This window comes from Salvia hispanica, chromosome 1 (genome assembly GCF_023119035.1).
Source record: "Salvia hispanica cultivar TCC Black 2014 chromosome 1, UniMelb_Shisp_WGS_1.0, whole genome shotgun sequence".
Classification (NCBI taxonomy): domain Eukaryota; kingdom Viridiplantae; phylum Streptophyta; class Magnoliopsida; order Lamiales; family Lamiaceae; genus Salvia; species Salvia hispanica.
This window is the reverse complement of record NC_062965.1, coordinates 7,094,767-7,111,269: the sequence shown is the minus strand read 5'-3', so window position 1 is coordinate 7,111,269 and position 16,503 is coordinate 7,094,767. Positions and strand designations below refer to the sequence as shown.

At 34.5% G+C, this 16,503-nt stretch overlaps 1 protein-coding gene across 5 annotated transcripts; it reads right to left on the bottom strand.

Annotated features, from left to right (window-relative positions):
* Positions 1-244: 244 nt before the first annotated feature.
* LOC125200547 (exportin-7-A) lies at positions 245-16,205 on the bottom strand. 5 transcript variants are annotated; one of them, XM_048098189.1, is made up of 30 exons: positions 16,009-16,205; positions 15,735-15,811; positions 14,935-15,254; positions 14,527-14,687; positions 13,521-13,586; positions 13,192-13,309; positions 12,979-13,088; positions 12,692-12,787; positions 12,096-12,219; positions 10,690-10,757; positions 9,595-9,681; positions 9,270-9,422; positions 9,092-9,187; positions 8,937-8,996; positions 8,738-8,856; positions 8,558-8,645; positions 7,619-7,723; positions 7,426-7,530; positions 7,294-7,346; positions 7,145-7,208; positions 6,916-7,050; positions 5,733-5,845; positions 5,558-5,651; positions 4,171-4,390; positions 3,228-3,358; positions 2,809-2,955; positions 2,000-2,128; positions 1,269-1,367; positions 1,127-1,165; positions 245-931 (listed from the first exon to the last, which is right to left on the bottom strand). In XM_048098189.1, the coding sequence occupies exons 3-30, from the start codon at positions 15,173-15,175 to the stop codon at positions 794-796; spliced, it is 3,159 nt and encodes a 1,052-aa protein (XP_047954146.1). In that variant the 5' UTR covers positions 15,176-15,254; positions 15,735-15,811; positions 16,009-16,205; the 3' UTR covers positions 245-793. The 5 variants fall into 5 exon arrangements, with proteins under 5 accessions (XP_047954146.1, XP_047954151.1, XP_047954147.1 ...); XM_048098194.1 differs by having other exon boundaries at positions 7,426-7,527; XM_048098190.1 differs by having other exon boundaries at positions 16,021-16,205.
* Positions 16,206-16,503: the final 298 nt, after the last annotated feature.

Here is a 16,503-nt window from a genome sequence, read left to right as displayed (position 1 = left end):
ACATAGAAATAGTCCATATCATTTCCGACGATTTTTTTTTTCTCATTTATGAACCCCACCAACCAATACACAATTTTAACTACTTTTTTTCATTCTCTCTTACTTTACCAAATACGCTTTAAAACTCATATCAAATGATCTATTCCTACGGGACGGAGGAAGTATTAGTGTGTCTTCCTCGTATTAATTGCAAAATGAAAATCTAGTGTAAAGCAATAAAAAAGAAGAAATATTAAGTCAATAATGAAAAATAACTAGTAGAACCTTAGAGTTGCTTGAATTTTCTTGTTTCAATACATTAGAAATCAATACAATAATGATGTCAAGAAACGTTCAAACTGCAAATTCTAATCATAGCGGAAACCGGGAAGAGATATAACAAAAGGGGGAGGGAACTTTATACAACCGATATTTTCTAATCCCCATAAATTAAAGAATCAGATTGCATGCACACGATGCAACGATGAAATTGAGACATTAAACCTGTATCTATACAACACAAAATTACACCACCTACCATATCTAACATGCCTCTTTCCATATTATATGTATTAGTATTAATTTAACCCGGGATCAGAAAAAGGCAAGTAGTACTACTACTTAGCAAAAGCCCCAATCATGAAAATTATCTGATTCTAATGTAGACTGAGTGACTTCCCCTTCTTTCACCGATGAAGTCTCTCTTAGCACCACAAAAATAAGGCTTGGTAACACACCCGATAAGAGAGGTTGGGACACCAATCGGAGATGTCTTAATTCCAACACGAACGATAATGCCCACAGAGAAAAGGTGCTATTTGACACGGAAGTCATGCCTAAATACAGTCAAATTCTGTGTGAACTTGTCTCTGTTCTTTGAATCCAAGCTTCGGGTTATATCAACCATTAGTTTATCAAAACAGGATGCAAGGCGCTGATGTTGATCGGCAGGCTGCAATGTGAAGGAAATGAGATCAGCATGCTTACACATACAAGTCTAATTGATGTGCAATCTACTGAGCACAAGGTAAGCTTTTTGTTGCCAATAAATACAAAAGATATTTTCAAATTTTGCTGAAGATTTAGATAACAGAGCTAGAAATGCTTTTAATAACCCTAAGTTGTAAGAAATAGCTAAAGGGCTTACCTGAGAAGCCAAAATATGAGCTTTCAAGTCCGTAAACATCTGCATGCATGTATAGCCATCAATCATTAGCCGTATTGTCAATATTGAAACATTATGTAGTGAAAAATATAAACATTAAAGAATTAAAGCTAAATATCACCACCTGCTCATTTATAAGAATCAAGCTTAACATTGGCCGACTGAGACTCCATTGGTTGCTACAATCCTCAAAGAGAACAATCTCAAAGAGAGTTTTCAGTATCTGGGAATAATTAAGCTTTGATGTTAGGATAAGATAATGAAATCTAGTTAAGGAAAATTCCACAGCAAATAGTGAACAAGTTCAGTTCACAGAAAACAGTTAGAATACTATAGTCTGGTTCAAAGACTCAATACGTTTGCTAAAAGCTTATAATAACTCACAAGTCAATTTTATAGTAGTACTTGTGAGAGGCATTTTGCAATTTTTTAATGCTTCTGATATTTCAATCTTATAGGGACTTGTTCCTATCTTTTGTTTGCTTATTATGCCAATTTTAGAACCAAAATACAGGGTACTTAAATGACAATATGTCTAAATGAATTAACTGACAAGTGTACTAATTACCATAGCACATTACTTGAGTCGACGCATACTCCTCAAAACCAAATATATATACATACATAGTCATCAAGTATTTCCCAGCACATGAACAGGGGTATGCCTTCTGATAGTCTCGACTATTTAGTCAAGTAGAGAGTAACCCATCCAATCCCAACTTTAGGTTAGTAACGTTAAGATTAACTATGAGAAAATTTTACTGAAGCAAATAACCTAGATTCATAATAGATATGGAAATGTCATATAACAACCTAGACCAAAAGCTTAGACTAATTTAAGTATCCAAAACTTACTTCAGGGAGCAGTGCTGGACACTCGACAATGTGTCTGGCAAGATTAACTGCGGCTGGTGATGTGGGAGCGTCCCCCATGGTGATGTTATTAAAATAAAAGGCAGCCAAATTATCTACTGCAGATGCACACTGCCACCAAAAAAGTTAAACATTCAGCCTGACTTATGCAAGAATCTTAACTACTGGTGAAGTAAAATAAGCAGACGGAAGAATCATAGGTCATGAAATTGTAACGGAAGCATCTGGAGTATAATCTATGGCTACTACCCTCAGATAGTCATTAGTAGAATGGACCTAGTGTATCAAGGATGTATCAAAAACCGTGAAGTACATCAGAACATGCCAACATAGAGATAGGTAATCATTCTTGACCGAAGAAACAACAAACACAGAGAAGTGTGCTGGAGATCTTTGGTTCTTTCTACCTTTTCATGAATGTGCTTATGAGAGAGGGAATTATGTGAGTTATAGTGAGTGCAAACTCAATTAAGCACAAAACTTATTCATGTCCTGCTTAGTGCTCATAAAATAAGAGATTTTTGAAGATTTACCATTCTAGATCTACAAGCTACCCCATGTTTATGGAGAACAATTCATGAAAGTAAAGGTGCATTTGAATCTACTTAACCATCAAGGTCAAAATAAGTTCAGAAAAACTAAAGCCACATATGAATATTCCGTGGACTGCAACAGCAGAAGAAAATAGCATCATCCTATGTTTAAATTTAGCATACTAAAAGAAATCAACAGCCAGTTTTTTGATAGGGTAATGAGTTAAAATACAATAAGGGATGGTTGATCTCACGAACCTGAGATGATATACCAGCATCTAGACCTTTGAGTCCGGACTCAAGCGAGCCAACAATGTGCATGAAGGTGTGAGTATCAAGACTCAGTACAAAGAGAAGATGGTTGTTAAAGAGAACCTCCACAAATACAAAGTACGCCCTTGTTAACTGCCAAACATAGAAAGTTAATATAACAGACTCATATTATGATCATGAAAAGGTCTGGTATGAAACTACAGGACAAAAACTATCATTCTTGGGGAGACCTCAACTCAATCACTGGTTTCACTCTCTTTTAAAGGCATAAAGAGAAGAGTTAGCATTATAATGAAACCAAAAAGAAAAAAGAAATTCAACACACATTTGATATTTGATGGGCTAAAGAAACTGAAATAACCATAGCAAAGAACTATCCAGAAAAGAGAGAAGTATTAGCAAACCTTCCTGTAAGCCAAAATGTCCGCAAGTGGAATTGATAGTGTCATCTTGAGAGCAATATCAAGTGCATCAGCTAGTGCTCGATCACCATATAGTTCAAACACCCCAAAGTTGACATAATTCCCAGCAAGCGCTGTAATTTTGATTTTACAAATTCATAGGAAAAATAAGAGAATAGAAATCATAATCACATATATAGGATATTTCAGTATCCAGGATGTGAGCCATATGGGAAGTCAAATTTTCTTATGTGCCATATTTGTTACATTCAACGAAATCAAACATCAGAGGATGAACATATGAATGCAGATTATATTAATTCCAGTAGCATGTCCTAAGTTGCATCCGTGCATGTTCCATCAAGTCCCAGTAAAAAAGGAAAAGCTAAGTATCTGACTGATGCAAATTAAGTTCTTTTTAATGAAGTTGTTTCAACTGCTGGTGATATCTCATCTACAAACTATACAGAGAGCTGTAAAGGCCGATACTACGAAGAAGCATAAATAAGTGTAGAACGAAACTTTACAGAGTAGTTTAAAATGCATCCTCACATGCAAATGGATTATTTATTTAGCTTTAGTTAATGCCTCATTTTTTTGCAACAAGGTGGTATTGAGATTCATCCACAGTCTTATATTTGTTATAGCTCCAATACTTATGCAGCTAAAGCCCAAGATTTTATATAGAAGTTCGTGTTGATTTTTAAACACACAACCTTTTAAAATTGAATAGACTTTAAAACCATCAGTCAAGAGATAACTTGTTTTAAATGATAAACTTTAAAACCATCAGTCAAGAGACCTGCGACTCGTTAAATTTTTTGAACTCTAGTATTGTAAAATAAACTCATAAATTAATAAACAAAAGATAACTTGTTCACAAAGACGATAGAGTACAGAACAAAACTCCAGTTTGATATTTCGAAGCATGAAGTTACAGACATACCTCGTGAAAGAATCGTTAAGGAAATCCACATTCCCTTGTATTTGAAGCCATATATGTCACTAGTACTTGGAACAGATAAAATTCTTGTGCCGTATGCAACAAGCAATTTGCTAACTTCTCTGAAAAGCAGTATACCATTTGGAGATGAGATATCAAAAGTCAAACGCTGAGTTTTGTTTAACACGAATTCGGCCATAAATTTCAGCAATGGTGTTGTCACCTACACAAGAGTTTCCAAGTCAAATTTCGTACATGCAATAAAAATAAATTAGCATTGAACATTACACAAACAGTTGTGGTTGTTTCCTTTTCCCTCTCAGCCTCTCTGCAGGGGGGTGAATAGCTCTGCACATACTTGACATTTTGTGGAAAGAAAAGGAATGTTGAAGGAAGAATTTGATGTAAGGTAATTACTGTGATTATGTTAGCCAAAATAATAGGAATTGTGGATAATGGATATACATGTAGACTTTCCTGCTCTTTTGGACAGATTATGCTTATAGAATTGTTAATTGATCTTTTAATAAGGTCATAACTAGGCCACACAAGGGTGCTGTCAGCCTTACCACCCCAACACAAATGCATCACCAGAGTTTCACATGCGAGCATCACAAAGGTCTAATGTCCTAGAATGCAGGGCATGTTAACGATCACATGTCACTTTCAGGAATCTGATCCCCCATTCCCCCAAAAAAGACAGTCACTAGTTCATGTCCGGAACATAACTATGTTTCCTGGGAAACAAGCTCCCAAAACCAGGAGTACCCCCAGATCCAAAGGCACATCTTTTATCACCCTTCATATACATTTGTAGGGATTAATCTCAGTAACATGTGGTGTCTGTTCAATCTTTAAGCATCATGTTACATCCTATACATTAACCAACAGGCTTCGACATTTCAATATTTATGTCTGATTATTACATCCTATACATTAACCAACAAGCCCATTGTCAGGTATAAGTGACATTATGACATTGTAGAGTCACTCAGAAAATTTCAGCGTGAAGCTCTCCGCAACAGTAAAAGTTAGTCTCAGAATTCTACTTTCATCGACCTACCCCCACAAACCTGCATGAACTTCTCTCCCCTAAGTCCCCTTCTAAATTTTTTTTACCATATAATGCAACTGATTGAAACTTATCAGGCAGAAACAGTTGCAGCATAGTTCAACTAGGTTCCAGTGATTGTTTCTCATTTTCTACTAGTTAATGAACTTCTTACCATTGTCATATAGTACTTTTATCCTACATGCTGTGCTAGACTACTCTAACTTAATATGCCTAAGTATCCAGTTCGATAAACAAATTGAAAAATATCAACTGCTCCCATTCAACATAGAGTGTGAGAAACGCAACACTTATGAAGGACTATCTTTATAAACCAACCTCCGGTGTGTCAGCCCAGTGTGAGATCCCTCTTAACAGAATTGGCATGTGAGCTGGATAAATCCAGTCAAAGAGAAGCCCATAAGTCCTGCGGCTGAAAGAAAAACAGAGAGGAGTTTACAAGAGCTAAGGTAAAATACATGAACATGTGGTATTTACAGTCAATTATACCAACCTATTTGTGGCCATAGCTATCCCCCTCAGATCTCTCATCAACCCAATTAGAGCATATTTCACAGAATCGGTTCGAAACATAGTCTCAGGGGTTGATTCCAAACTAATAAATACCTATATGATATTTAAAATATCAATCAGTGACCATCAATAATAATACTATGAAAACCTTGAAAGTGTTGAATCTGCCAAGATAAGTGATGCAATAAGAATTCCACAATCATAACTAATATTACGTATATCTTGTAATTCTCTGCAGATGCCCTCAAAGTTTATTTCATGTAAATCAAATATTGTGTTCAAAGAAGACTAACATAAATAAATTCGACTGATCTGCTTGTTTTCTACTTTTGCCTTAATTGACTGAAGTCCATGAATCAAGTTAATGTGGTTAATTGGAGAGAGAAAGAGTGGGTGTAAGTACTAAATGGGAGAGAAAGAGAGTTGAATATTTAATTGGAGAGAGAAAAAAGCGGTAGGGTGTATTAATTGGAAAGAGAAAGTTACCAAAAATAGAAATGTGTCATCTTAGTTGGGACAAACTAAAAAGGAAAGTGTGTCATCTTAGTTGAGATGGAGGGAGTATTTTTTTCAGAAAAAATGTATTTATAGGCATGTTTTTTTGAATTTAAAGGCATGTTTTTGCTAAAAGAAACCAGCACTCTTCAAATAATAATAAAACATCTATGGACCAATAAATCTGCAAATGTATGAATAAAAATAATGCATGGCAAGATAGCTTTAATCTTATACAGAGTGTTGCATCATCCCACAAACTTGTTTCAAGCACAGAAATAAACTAGAGTTATGTAAATACATAGTGTGCAACATAGTTAATTATCACATTGTTTATCTGATAATGATATTGTCATTTTCAAGAAAGATGACTAAGTTATCTTATCATGATATTTTAAATTTTTTCCTTCGGTATAATCATATAAAAAAAGTTATAGCTTGAATTGACAAATATAAATGTCCTACCACCCGTGCCAACATACTTGAACAAATACATAATAAACATATAGACTTCAAGGATAAGATAGAGGAAGAAGTTGTGGGAACAATATGTTTAGAGTCGTTAGGTAGACCTCGAGTCACAAATACCAAACATATATCACCAAGTGCATATCAGGGAAATGGGGTTACGTAAAACATAAGATAGAGGAAGAAGAAGTTCAGTATACTTGAAGCAGAGGATCCATTGAAGACTTGAAGAGGGAGGTACTGTCTTCCAGGAATATCAACCACCCAATAGTGTAGTAGAACGTTGTCCTGCTCCTAGAGCATCTGTACTCTTCAAGAAAAGGGAAATGCTCCCTCTAAATTTATAAATGACAAGAGATGTTGTAAGTGAGGGTATAAGAGAAAAAGGCATACATTAGAAGCTTTTGAATAAATAAAACAAGGTCTTACAGTGTGATTAGCTACAATGAACTTGATTGTGTCCAGCTTGAGTAATAGCTTTCCAGTCATATAACTACAATAAAACAAAGTAGATGTGCTTAGAAGATGAAGAAATTGTAACCAATCACATTTTCAATATCCTGAACAAGCAAACGTACCCAGATGCCAGCTCCAAGAACAGACTCAAGGTTTGATCAATGACCTCTTCACTCTGTAATGACAAAATAACTGAGATGCAGAATGAAGAAAATTCCAGAAACAAAAAGCAAGACCAAACATCGAAAGACTACCTCTGTATAACACTTGAGGTTTGTAGCAATTTTCCGAACAAAAAAGTCCAACAGCAACAGATGATCATTAAGCCCAATGAGTTCAGACAATCGGGCATACAACTGCTGTAACAAACCAGAGAGCCTCTGACACTTATAAACATTACCGGACAGGAGGGATGATTCCTTGCGAGCAAAAAAAGACTTTTTTTACCTTTGATGAGTGCATAGCTTGATCACCCACATAGGACTTCCTGAAATTCTGGAAAAACGTGAGTATTGCCCGATCTAGTCTTTGCTTGCTTAATTCACTGTATCTCTGCCAAATACAAAAGTAGAGAAGTGTGCTTCAGTATCATGATATCATCCCAAAAATGAGATGGCTCAACAAAGAGAAGACACTGATTTATGCTTTCTAGTCTTCCAATAGTAAACATAGAAATGAACATAATGTAATTGACTTACACTTAAGCTTTCACTTTGTCTATTACTATTTCAAGTAACAATAGTTTATAGAATAGAAATATGATGATGTAAGTAAATAGGGAAAAAAAGTCCACCAAGTCATTTTATAAGAAACATTAAACTCAAATCCCTAGCAATCAGAGAAATTCTTTAACTCTTTTCCCAAATCCCATGTTGTTACTAAGATCTTTAACCCATTCTATACATCCTCAAATGGCTCCTCAGTGTCTTCAAAGATTGGTTGCTTTCCAGCCAAATGACTCACATGGTTCATAAGTAGTGACCCATTATAATCTGCCCTCTATCAAGATGTACTAACACAAACCTAAAAGAGTGCCTCACTATTTAATAAGCCGTTAAATGTTCGCTCATGCAATATTGGAGTGTTTTTGGTGAATATTCTCCATCACTCATTAATTCAAATGTAAGAGATCAAGAGTTTTATGTCAGGTATATAGTGTTTCAGACTTATATCAGATTTATTGAAAACTTTGCAAGCCAAATATATAAATGAAAAGCCTTCAAAACTGATCTCTGGAGATGAATTTCATACGAATTTCCACTCACACTGATATCCAACCTTATTCACTTTAACAAGTCAAAATCAATACAAAAGCCACACAGAAAAAACATTAAAGAACTTATAAATCTAGGGGATAAGTGATAACTAATGCACTTCTGCTCATACCTGATTATGTAACCCACTGTCAGCAACGTTTACTAATCGCAAAACACGAGCTGCAAGTTCTGCATCGATTACTTCTTGTGATTCAGCACTGTAAGTCATACACGCCTCTACATGGTTAACAGCAATATGAAAGAAACCAAGCTGCTGAAGAGATTGTAAGAGGCCAAGAAACAAGATTACCTGCAACCTACAGATTGCTTTATTTTTAAAATAGCAGCAATTATATGTACAATCCAAGCCAGCTTGGCTTCAACCACAGAAAGTTCAGTATTATCACCACCTTGTACCTGCGCTCTTTCCTATTAAAGAGGACATATTCACACGGTATGTTAGTGCCCAAAAGCCCAATATACAACATAATAATACAAATTTAACATACCACATAAATTTGCAAAACAGGCTCCATGATCTTGATAATGAACAAGCTGCTGTTTTCATACTGGAACAAGAAACTTCCAAGGTAAGGTACAAAAAAAATACAATGTAATTAAAAAATTAAAGAACGTGATAACTCAATCAAGAATCAAATTCAACCTGGAATCTGCAGAGATATGGAAAACAATCAAGCTGATCTTGAAGGAGGTCAACATTGTCAAGTGGATGCTCTGAAATATCGTCAGGTAAGCCTGTCTAAAATAACAAGGAGAAACACATAAAATCTACAATACCAGACTATTCTGAAACTCAGAGTGATTTTAGTTAAGATCCAAACCTGAGCAGAATCCAATCTTGAAGTGATGAAACCTTCAGTAATTTTGGGCACAAATTCGTCAAGCAAACTTGGTGCATCACCCTTCAAGTAGGGTACAGAACTCACCAACCTAGACCATAGCCCTAAAAGGTAGTAGACACTGCTACTGGCCCACTGAAAAAGCAACAAATATTAGGTTTCTAACACCAATATTCCTAATTTCCTACCATTCTGTATATAACCTAGTTGCAATAAGTCAGAGATAAACAGCCAAAGAAGCTCTGTTTTAAGTTAAATCGAGTTATCAACACAAAATTAAAAGAAATTAATGAACAACATTCAAGACCTGCCAGGACAACAGAGATTTTGATGTAAACTCTGCAACTAAGCGTATCCAATCTCCATAGCCTTCCATTGTCACAAGCTCAGACAACTGCAGTAGAATAGAGAGTGAAAACAGAAAGTCCCGATGAGAAAAAGAAATCCATGTCAACATACAAAAATACTTATGCTCTTGGTACATATTCAATTGCATGTGCCAGTGAGATGCACTTTTTTCTCCTTCGTTCTTTTATAATAAACCAAAACTTTTGTAATAAAAGAAGGGTTTCAATTGCTTCTAAAATCATAAAATTTGCACATAGTTTATTTTTCTCATGAACTTAAATTTGTAACACTAATAAGATGATCAGGCAGTTCGTTGTAATTTTTTCCTGAAGTGATAATCAGAAAATTTTTAAATCTTAAATATTGTATAAGTGTGCTAAAAAAACTATAGTCCCTATAGGTAATAAAAAGGTATTCTAGGGATTTGATTTCAATGGATAGTCAAACTTAAACTTACTTCACCAACCAACAACATGAAAAGCTCTTAAGTTATTGCTAAATGCATGAGAGTGATATGATTCATTATTACAGACTAAAGTCCAAAATTGGTCCTCTACATTTGCCCAAAAAAAACTTTTTTGCTCCTACACATTAAGTGTGGTAGCTTTTTGATCCCATCATCCCACACAGTATGTATTGATCCATAAATAACAGTTCTGTCAAAAATTAACGGTCAATCGCGTTTGACTAATTAACGGTAAAAAATTAACGGTCATTCTAATTAATCAGATTTATGAGTTAATTACCATTCTAATTAAAAAGATAAAAAAATACTTGATTTTACAATAGTTAATTAGAATGATAATGAACACACTAATCTGGTCAAAACAGAGTTGAATAGTTAAATTTTGACAAAACTATTAATTAACACACTTAATATGTAGGACCAAAAAGTTGTTTCCAGACAAATGTAGATGACCAATTTTGGACTTCAGTCTAATATTAAACCAAAAGGTGTTGAGAGCACAAACTAATTAGCTGTAGTGTATAAGGAACTCAATGACTGAGTAAAATTAGTTGCGTTAAGCCACGATCAGGTGAAATATAACAATACCTGATAATTAACTCTGAATCTTCCAAGAAGGCGACAAAATTCATGGTAATTATCATGGTCAGCAAGACCTAATTTCAAATTCAGCAAACATTCAAATGTGGAATGATAGGGCTATCATGAAATGCTGAACATCATTTCATGAAGCAAGATAGGGATCAAAGTACCAGCAGAAGTAACAATAAGAAAATTTGTTATGGAAGAAAAGCGCATAGTAAAGAAGAGCCTAAGCACAAAATGTATTCTTCCTAGTATAATGCAAGTGTATTTCACAAATATAGATGGCTGTTCCACCCTTTCAAACAAAACAAAAAACTTAACAAAAATTCCTAGCGCCAGAGTAACATAATTGAAGTCTTAAATCTTATGGCCTACTTTGAAAATCTCATGGAAGGAAAGCGCACAATAAAGAAGAGTCTAAGCACAAAATATATTCTTCCTAGTATAATTCCAGTGCATTTCACCAATATGTAAGATCGTTCCACTCTTTCAAACAAAAAAAAAACATAACAAACATTCCTAGCACCAGAATAAAATAGATGAAGTTTCAAATCACATGAGCAAACCCACATCTATCCTAAACAAATGCGTGAGATTTGCATTTCCAATAACAAGTCTGACATAAGGATGGTGCACCAGTCTCATGGAATAGTGACAGTTCCTGCTGGCTGATATGTGGAACAACACAATGAATCCAACAGAACAAATTCAGACAAATGATCTTAGAAGTAAAAAAAAATTGGACACGAAAGTGTCCCAGCATTGAAATTCTTTGTAAGCAGCATAATTAAGTGTTATTAAAGTAGGATATAACAACTTAGCTTGTGAGTGAAATAGAAAGTACATATTCTATAACATCACAATGTCAAGAATGATGTCAGGCCAATGTTTTGAGAAATATCATCTAGCAATGACTGGAATTATCAATGCGTCACAAGACTTCAAATTGAAATTAGAACAAATCACAGTCACAATCTTACAAGGACCAAAAAAAGGGTATAATGAGTCCGCAAACAATGATAAAGGATATCAAGGTCTTTTTCACCTCATAAGTTATTCAGAGCTACAACAATAGAAATGCTGTCATCCTTTTAGAACTTAGAATTAACAAGATACCAAAAGTCATCGTAGATAGTATGAAATGGATCCGTTAAGCAAGTAAACATGATAACATAAAAGCCTAAGAATTCACCTTCCCAACTTAATGAAATTATAATAAATAATCCTTTTAAAATCTGAGCGGAATTCACTAATTTGAAAGGAATATTAGCAGAATAGTTTAAACTGAGTACAGCTACAAAATGTTACCCGTACTCAATCCAAATAACTAAATGCACAAAATATCAAAGATAAAACTGTGAAATTATACTCCATAAGCAAACACTTAAAGATGACATAAGTTTACAAACCTTGCCCAGTTCTTAAAATTTCTTTGGTTCCTGACATTAGATGGTCCAAGAACTTGGAACGTGCAGCATCATTGGTAAACAGAGAACGTCTAACAGAAGCTAATCGGACCAAGCACTCCAGTGACTGGAAATTAACAGGAGATAAATATGAGTAGAAAATGAACACTGAAAAAGAGACAAAAAATTTGAGGAAACAAACAGAGCTCAGAGGTGTCAAAACAGAAAGAAAGAAAAATACATGATTTATAAATTATAAGCAAAAGCAGAAAAGTGAATGGCAACCCAACGAATGAAAGCCCAAAATAATAAGTTAATATTAGTAACAAAGAATAAAATGTTCCAAAACAACAGTTGTGTGCATGTGCATATGTGTGAGAAGAAATCTAAGTACACCTGCTCAATAACACATACAATAGACACAATTCTTTTCTAATATATTCAAATAAAACCATGTAAAGCTAACAAGATAACACAGTTTTGGTTACCAAAGAAAAACTATTCTGGTATAACTTAGAAAACATTTGTTATTGCATATTGACCAATTGTAAGGCTTTCAGGAGAGTATAGCTCACAAATGAAGCAATTGGTGAACTAACCTCCTTGGAGATAGGGGGCTTTGTGAGTGCATAGTAATCAAAGTATATCTGCAATGTTGAAGATTCCTCTAATATAGGTTTCCAAGAAGATGGAATCTGTGGAATTAAACTCAGTCAAAAGAATAAACCTTGCAAAACAAATCCCTGGGCACCATATTTACATGATATATTGATATAATGTTATATAAATAAAAAAATACTAGAATAACACATCCTTGACAATGGTAGTAGCTTTAAAGGTCATGAAAGCAAAGTATCAGTTCTATCTTTTATCTCAAAATATGTACCTGCACAGTCCCAAACTCTTCAGAGCTTTCATCAATTGATGTCCCGACAAAATCAAAAGAAAGACACTTTAATGAAAGTGAGAGAGCCAATTCTTGCAACCGGTTATTGGCTGCAAGTATCAGAAATTAGTGTATATTAGTTTCAATCTTACTGAGGAAAAAATCAATATATCACCAACATTATAGAAACAGCTTGTTAAGCCAGTGCTATACCATCATTTTTAAGTTGATGTAATGAAGTTAAGGATATTTGGAAGATTTGGAAAAGGCATTGATCCCTGAAGGAACAAGCCACCCTTCGATGATGTGATGAAGGCAACCCAGGATTGGCCTGGGAAAACAAGGAATATAAGATCCACATTAGATTCGTGCATGCAAAGAATTGTAAGGAAGAGGAAAAGGAAGAAGTCATTGAAGGTCTATCATACTGACAAAATAAGAAACATTTACACAGTAATACAGTATGTGTATATTGGGTAACAAGGCCATATTTTACTTTTATATACTTCGCAAAACCAAGAAAAGTGTTAAGAAAGACGAACCTGATTCATCTCACAAACAAGTTGATTTAATATTTTTAAACCAATAGCGTAATGATCTGATGTTGCCTGACAAATATAGAATCCATCAGATGTAATGCCCACAACATGTATAAAACAAGTGCTTTAAATGTGACATACCAGAGTAAAACAAAGACATCCTGAAGGTTGAGTTTGCATATTCCAAAAAGATTAATATGAGGCATTCAAAATGACAAATGGTATGGAAACATTATAATTATATACATGGACAGCTGGTACAAAGAGAGAGGAGTCTAAATTATGCACATGTGATTGTGCTTCAAAATTAACTAAAGAGGTTTTAATACGAACTAGAGCTTTGGTCAGAGAAACAAGATAAGAACTAAAATGGTAAAACGAGCTGCACAATACTCATTCATATAGTATATATTACATGACATGTACTTCACCATTATCATTTAGCTAAGAGAACCTGAACTATTTAGGAAAATACGAGTTTAATGTTCCCACTTCTAGTTTTAAAGTCACGTATGATTAACATTAGGGTAGAACGCTCAAGTCCCCACTTCAAGGTCCTCTCAGATATCTTGTTAGGAGAGGTATAAGCAGAGAAGAAGGTTATATTATGACCTTCGTAAGTACTTAGCTTCTGATACAGTGACAGTGCCTTGAATTAGCCAATCAGTTCATATTATCCATATGCTCAATCAAATAATGTCATAAAGTTCAACTAATGTGGTTATATTACACTTCTTAGTATCTTTCAAACAACTAAATGAAAAAATAAAAACAAATTCTAGTGAAGTAAACTGGCACCAATAGTTAATTCACTAAATACTACAAAAGTTACTCAAACACTTACTAAAGCACTTGTTGTCTCCTAATGAATGTCTCTACTGCAAACTTAACAGAACACACATAATTGGAGATGTAGAGGTCAAGAACTTTAAGATGCATGTAGCAAATCTAAAGACGAATTTGCATCATCATAAGTCATAACATAATTTTATCTGACACAATAAAATACCTGGCTCAAAAAGTTAATTGATTCTTTAGCCACATCTCTAAATCTATCATCATCGAACCATCCGAATTTGGTAAGTCGACACAAAAGTTGAACTAGAGATCCGATGACAAAGGGCTGCAGCTCAGGACCTCTGTTTGCCAGATAGTTTACAAGATAATTTCCTTCATAGACAGTTAAAGCCAAAGAATTTAGATTACATAATGAAGATGATGGTGATAACAATATCAAATACATAAAAGGCAATCAATTCTGTGATGAAAAAGTTGTAGTTTGGAACTTGATTGTCAAAATTGTCATAACGTTAAGATGACTTGCTAACATTAAGGATCAGACCAATTGAGACAGACAAGGCAACAGAATAAATTCATTTAACGTGCCCAACATAATATGTAAGTTGGATATATTTACGGATATCAAGGCGAAGCTGCAACGATAGACTATGCTCAGTCACTTGCTTCAATAAGCTTGAACTGGCCAGCATCAACGCATAAGGGGTCAAAGCATTGTCCAGAATATACTGACACTGTGAAATATAATCAATATTTGTGGAAAAGCATTTCAGAGTGTTCTCAGCATGTGTCCTTTCTGTTGAGTCTTGTGAGTTATAAAGTCTTTCACACAACAGTTCCAGCTGCGCTAAGCTCTCCATTGACACTAAAGCCACACCAAAATGCCCTTCTACAAATCCAGCAGATCAATGACCAGCACTCATCCAATCCAATATCAGTCTACAAAATGTTCCACATACAGAAATGCGTTAAAATACATACACATTGTCAGTGGTTAGGTGGTCGTGAAAGATAATGATACACATGAACAGGGGAAACCAATCAAGAGAACAGATCAAACAGTAGATGAACTTATGCATAAGAAACGAGATCGACTTAGGCACATACAAAACTAAGTCCTGCAATGCATCAAATCTATCTAACTAAGTTCAACAAGACGGCATCACAACAATGCTCTCATACAGCATATCGAACCGCAGTAACAGAGGCCCTGTACCCTTTGCATCTAATGGTATACCATTGCAGAATAGATCGTTTGGCATGCAAAACGTGATTATGAAAACAGCCCACATAAAGAATATACAAATGTTACATATGAATCCACAATAACAAAGATACAACAGATGTTCTCTCTCCCTTGGAGAAAAATCCCCTACATAATAAACTGAAAAAAAAATGAAAAATGAAAAAACCCCTAACAAGGATGGAATACAGCTATCACAGATATCATAAGAGCTCCAGTAAAATCAACCAATAGCTGTTCAGCATCTCAAACCCTGACAACAAAACCAACAACAAATAACAAAAAAATTAAATCAATTGGAGCTTGATCAATGTAAAGGCAAAAATCAATCGTAGACGCACATTCAGCTCATACATATTACTAATTGATTACAAATTGATTACAAATATATTAAACCCACTGTAAATTCTTCAGTTTCGTACAATACACGAAAGAAAAATGAAAAATTACTTGCGGAAGAACCTCGAAGTTATCAGCTCAAGTGGAGAAAAGGAATTTATCAGCGATCGGAGCCGAATAAATCCTTGGATTCCTAAGCGATTATTTCAAATATATTTATCTTTTGGGAAATAAAAAGCAGAGAATAACAGTATTGAATTTGTGAGAAAGGGAGAAGCCTACAAAAGGTGTGCAAACAGATCAGAGAGTCAAAATCACGCAGACTCGAGTTGAAATCATCAACCAATTCATATAAAATTCACTAATTACTGCTTAGTTACTTTTTTTATTTACTATAGTCGATATAATAATAATTAAATAAATTAATAGATGCTGTATCGAGATTCCTGATGATCCACTTAGCTAGAGTTGAGTATGTAATTTGTTTCAAACTAAGAATTAATTAAAAGCATAAAAATTTATAGGAAAATAATTTTGTCGTGTGTGAAATGGTTATTTGAAATATTAATGATCGACTCTATAGATCTATTTTCGTAAAAATTGTTT

Bases quoted from the DNA above. Each gene is read 5' to 3' on its own strand.
- LOC125200547 (XM_048098189.1), bottom strand. From the start codon at position 15,175: ATGGAGAGCTTAGCGCAGCTGGAACTGTTGTGTGAAAGACTTTATAAC. The intron at 14,688-14,934 runs GTAAATATATCC...CTGTCTATGAAG, and splicing joins GCAGCTTCGCCTTGATATCC to GAAATTATCTTGTAAACTAT. The intron at 13,089-13,191 runs GTATAGCACTGG...TGATACTTGCAG, and splicing joins ACATCAACTTAAAAATGATG to CCAATAACCGGTTGCAAGAA.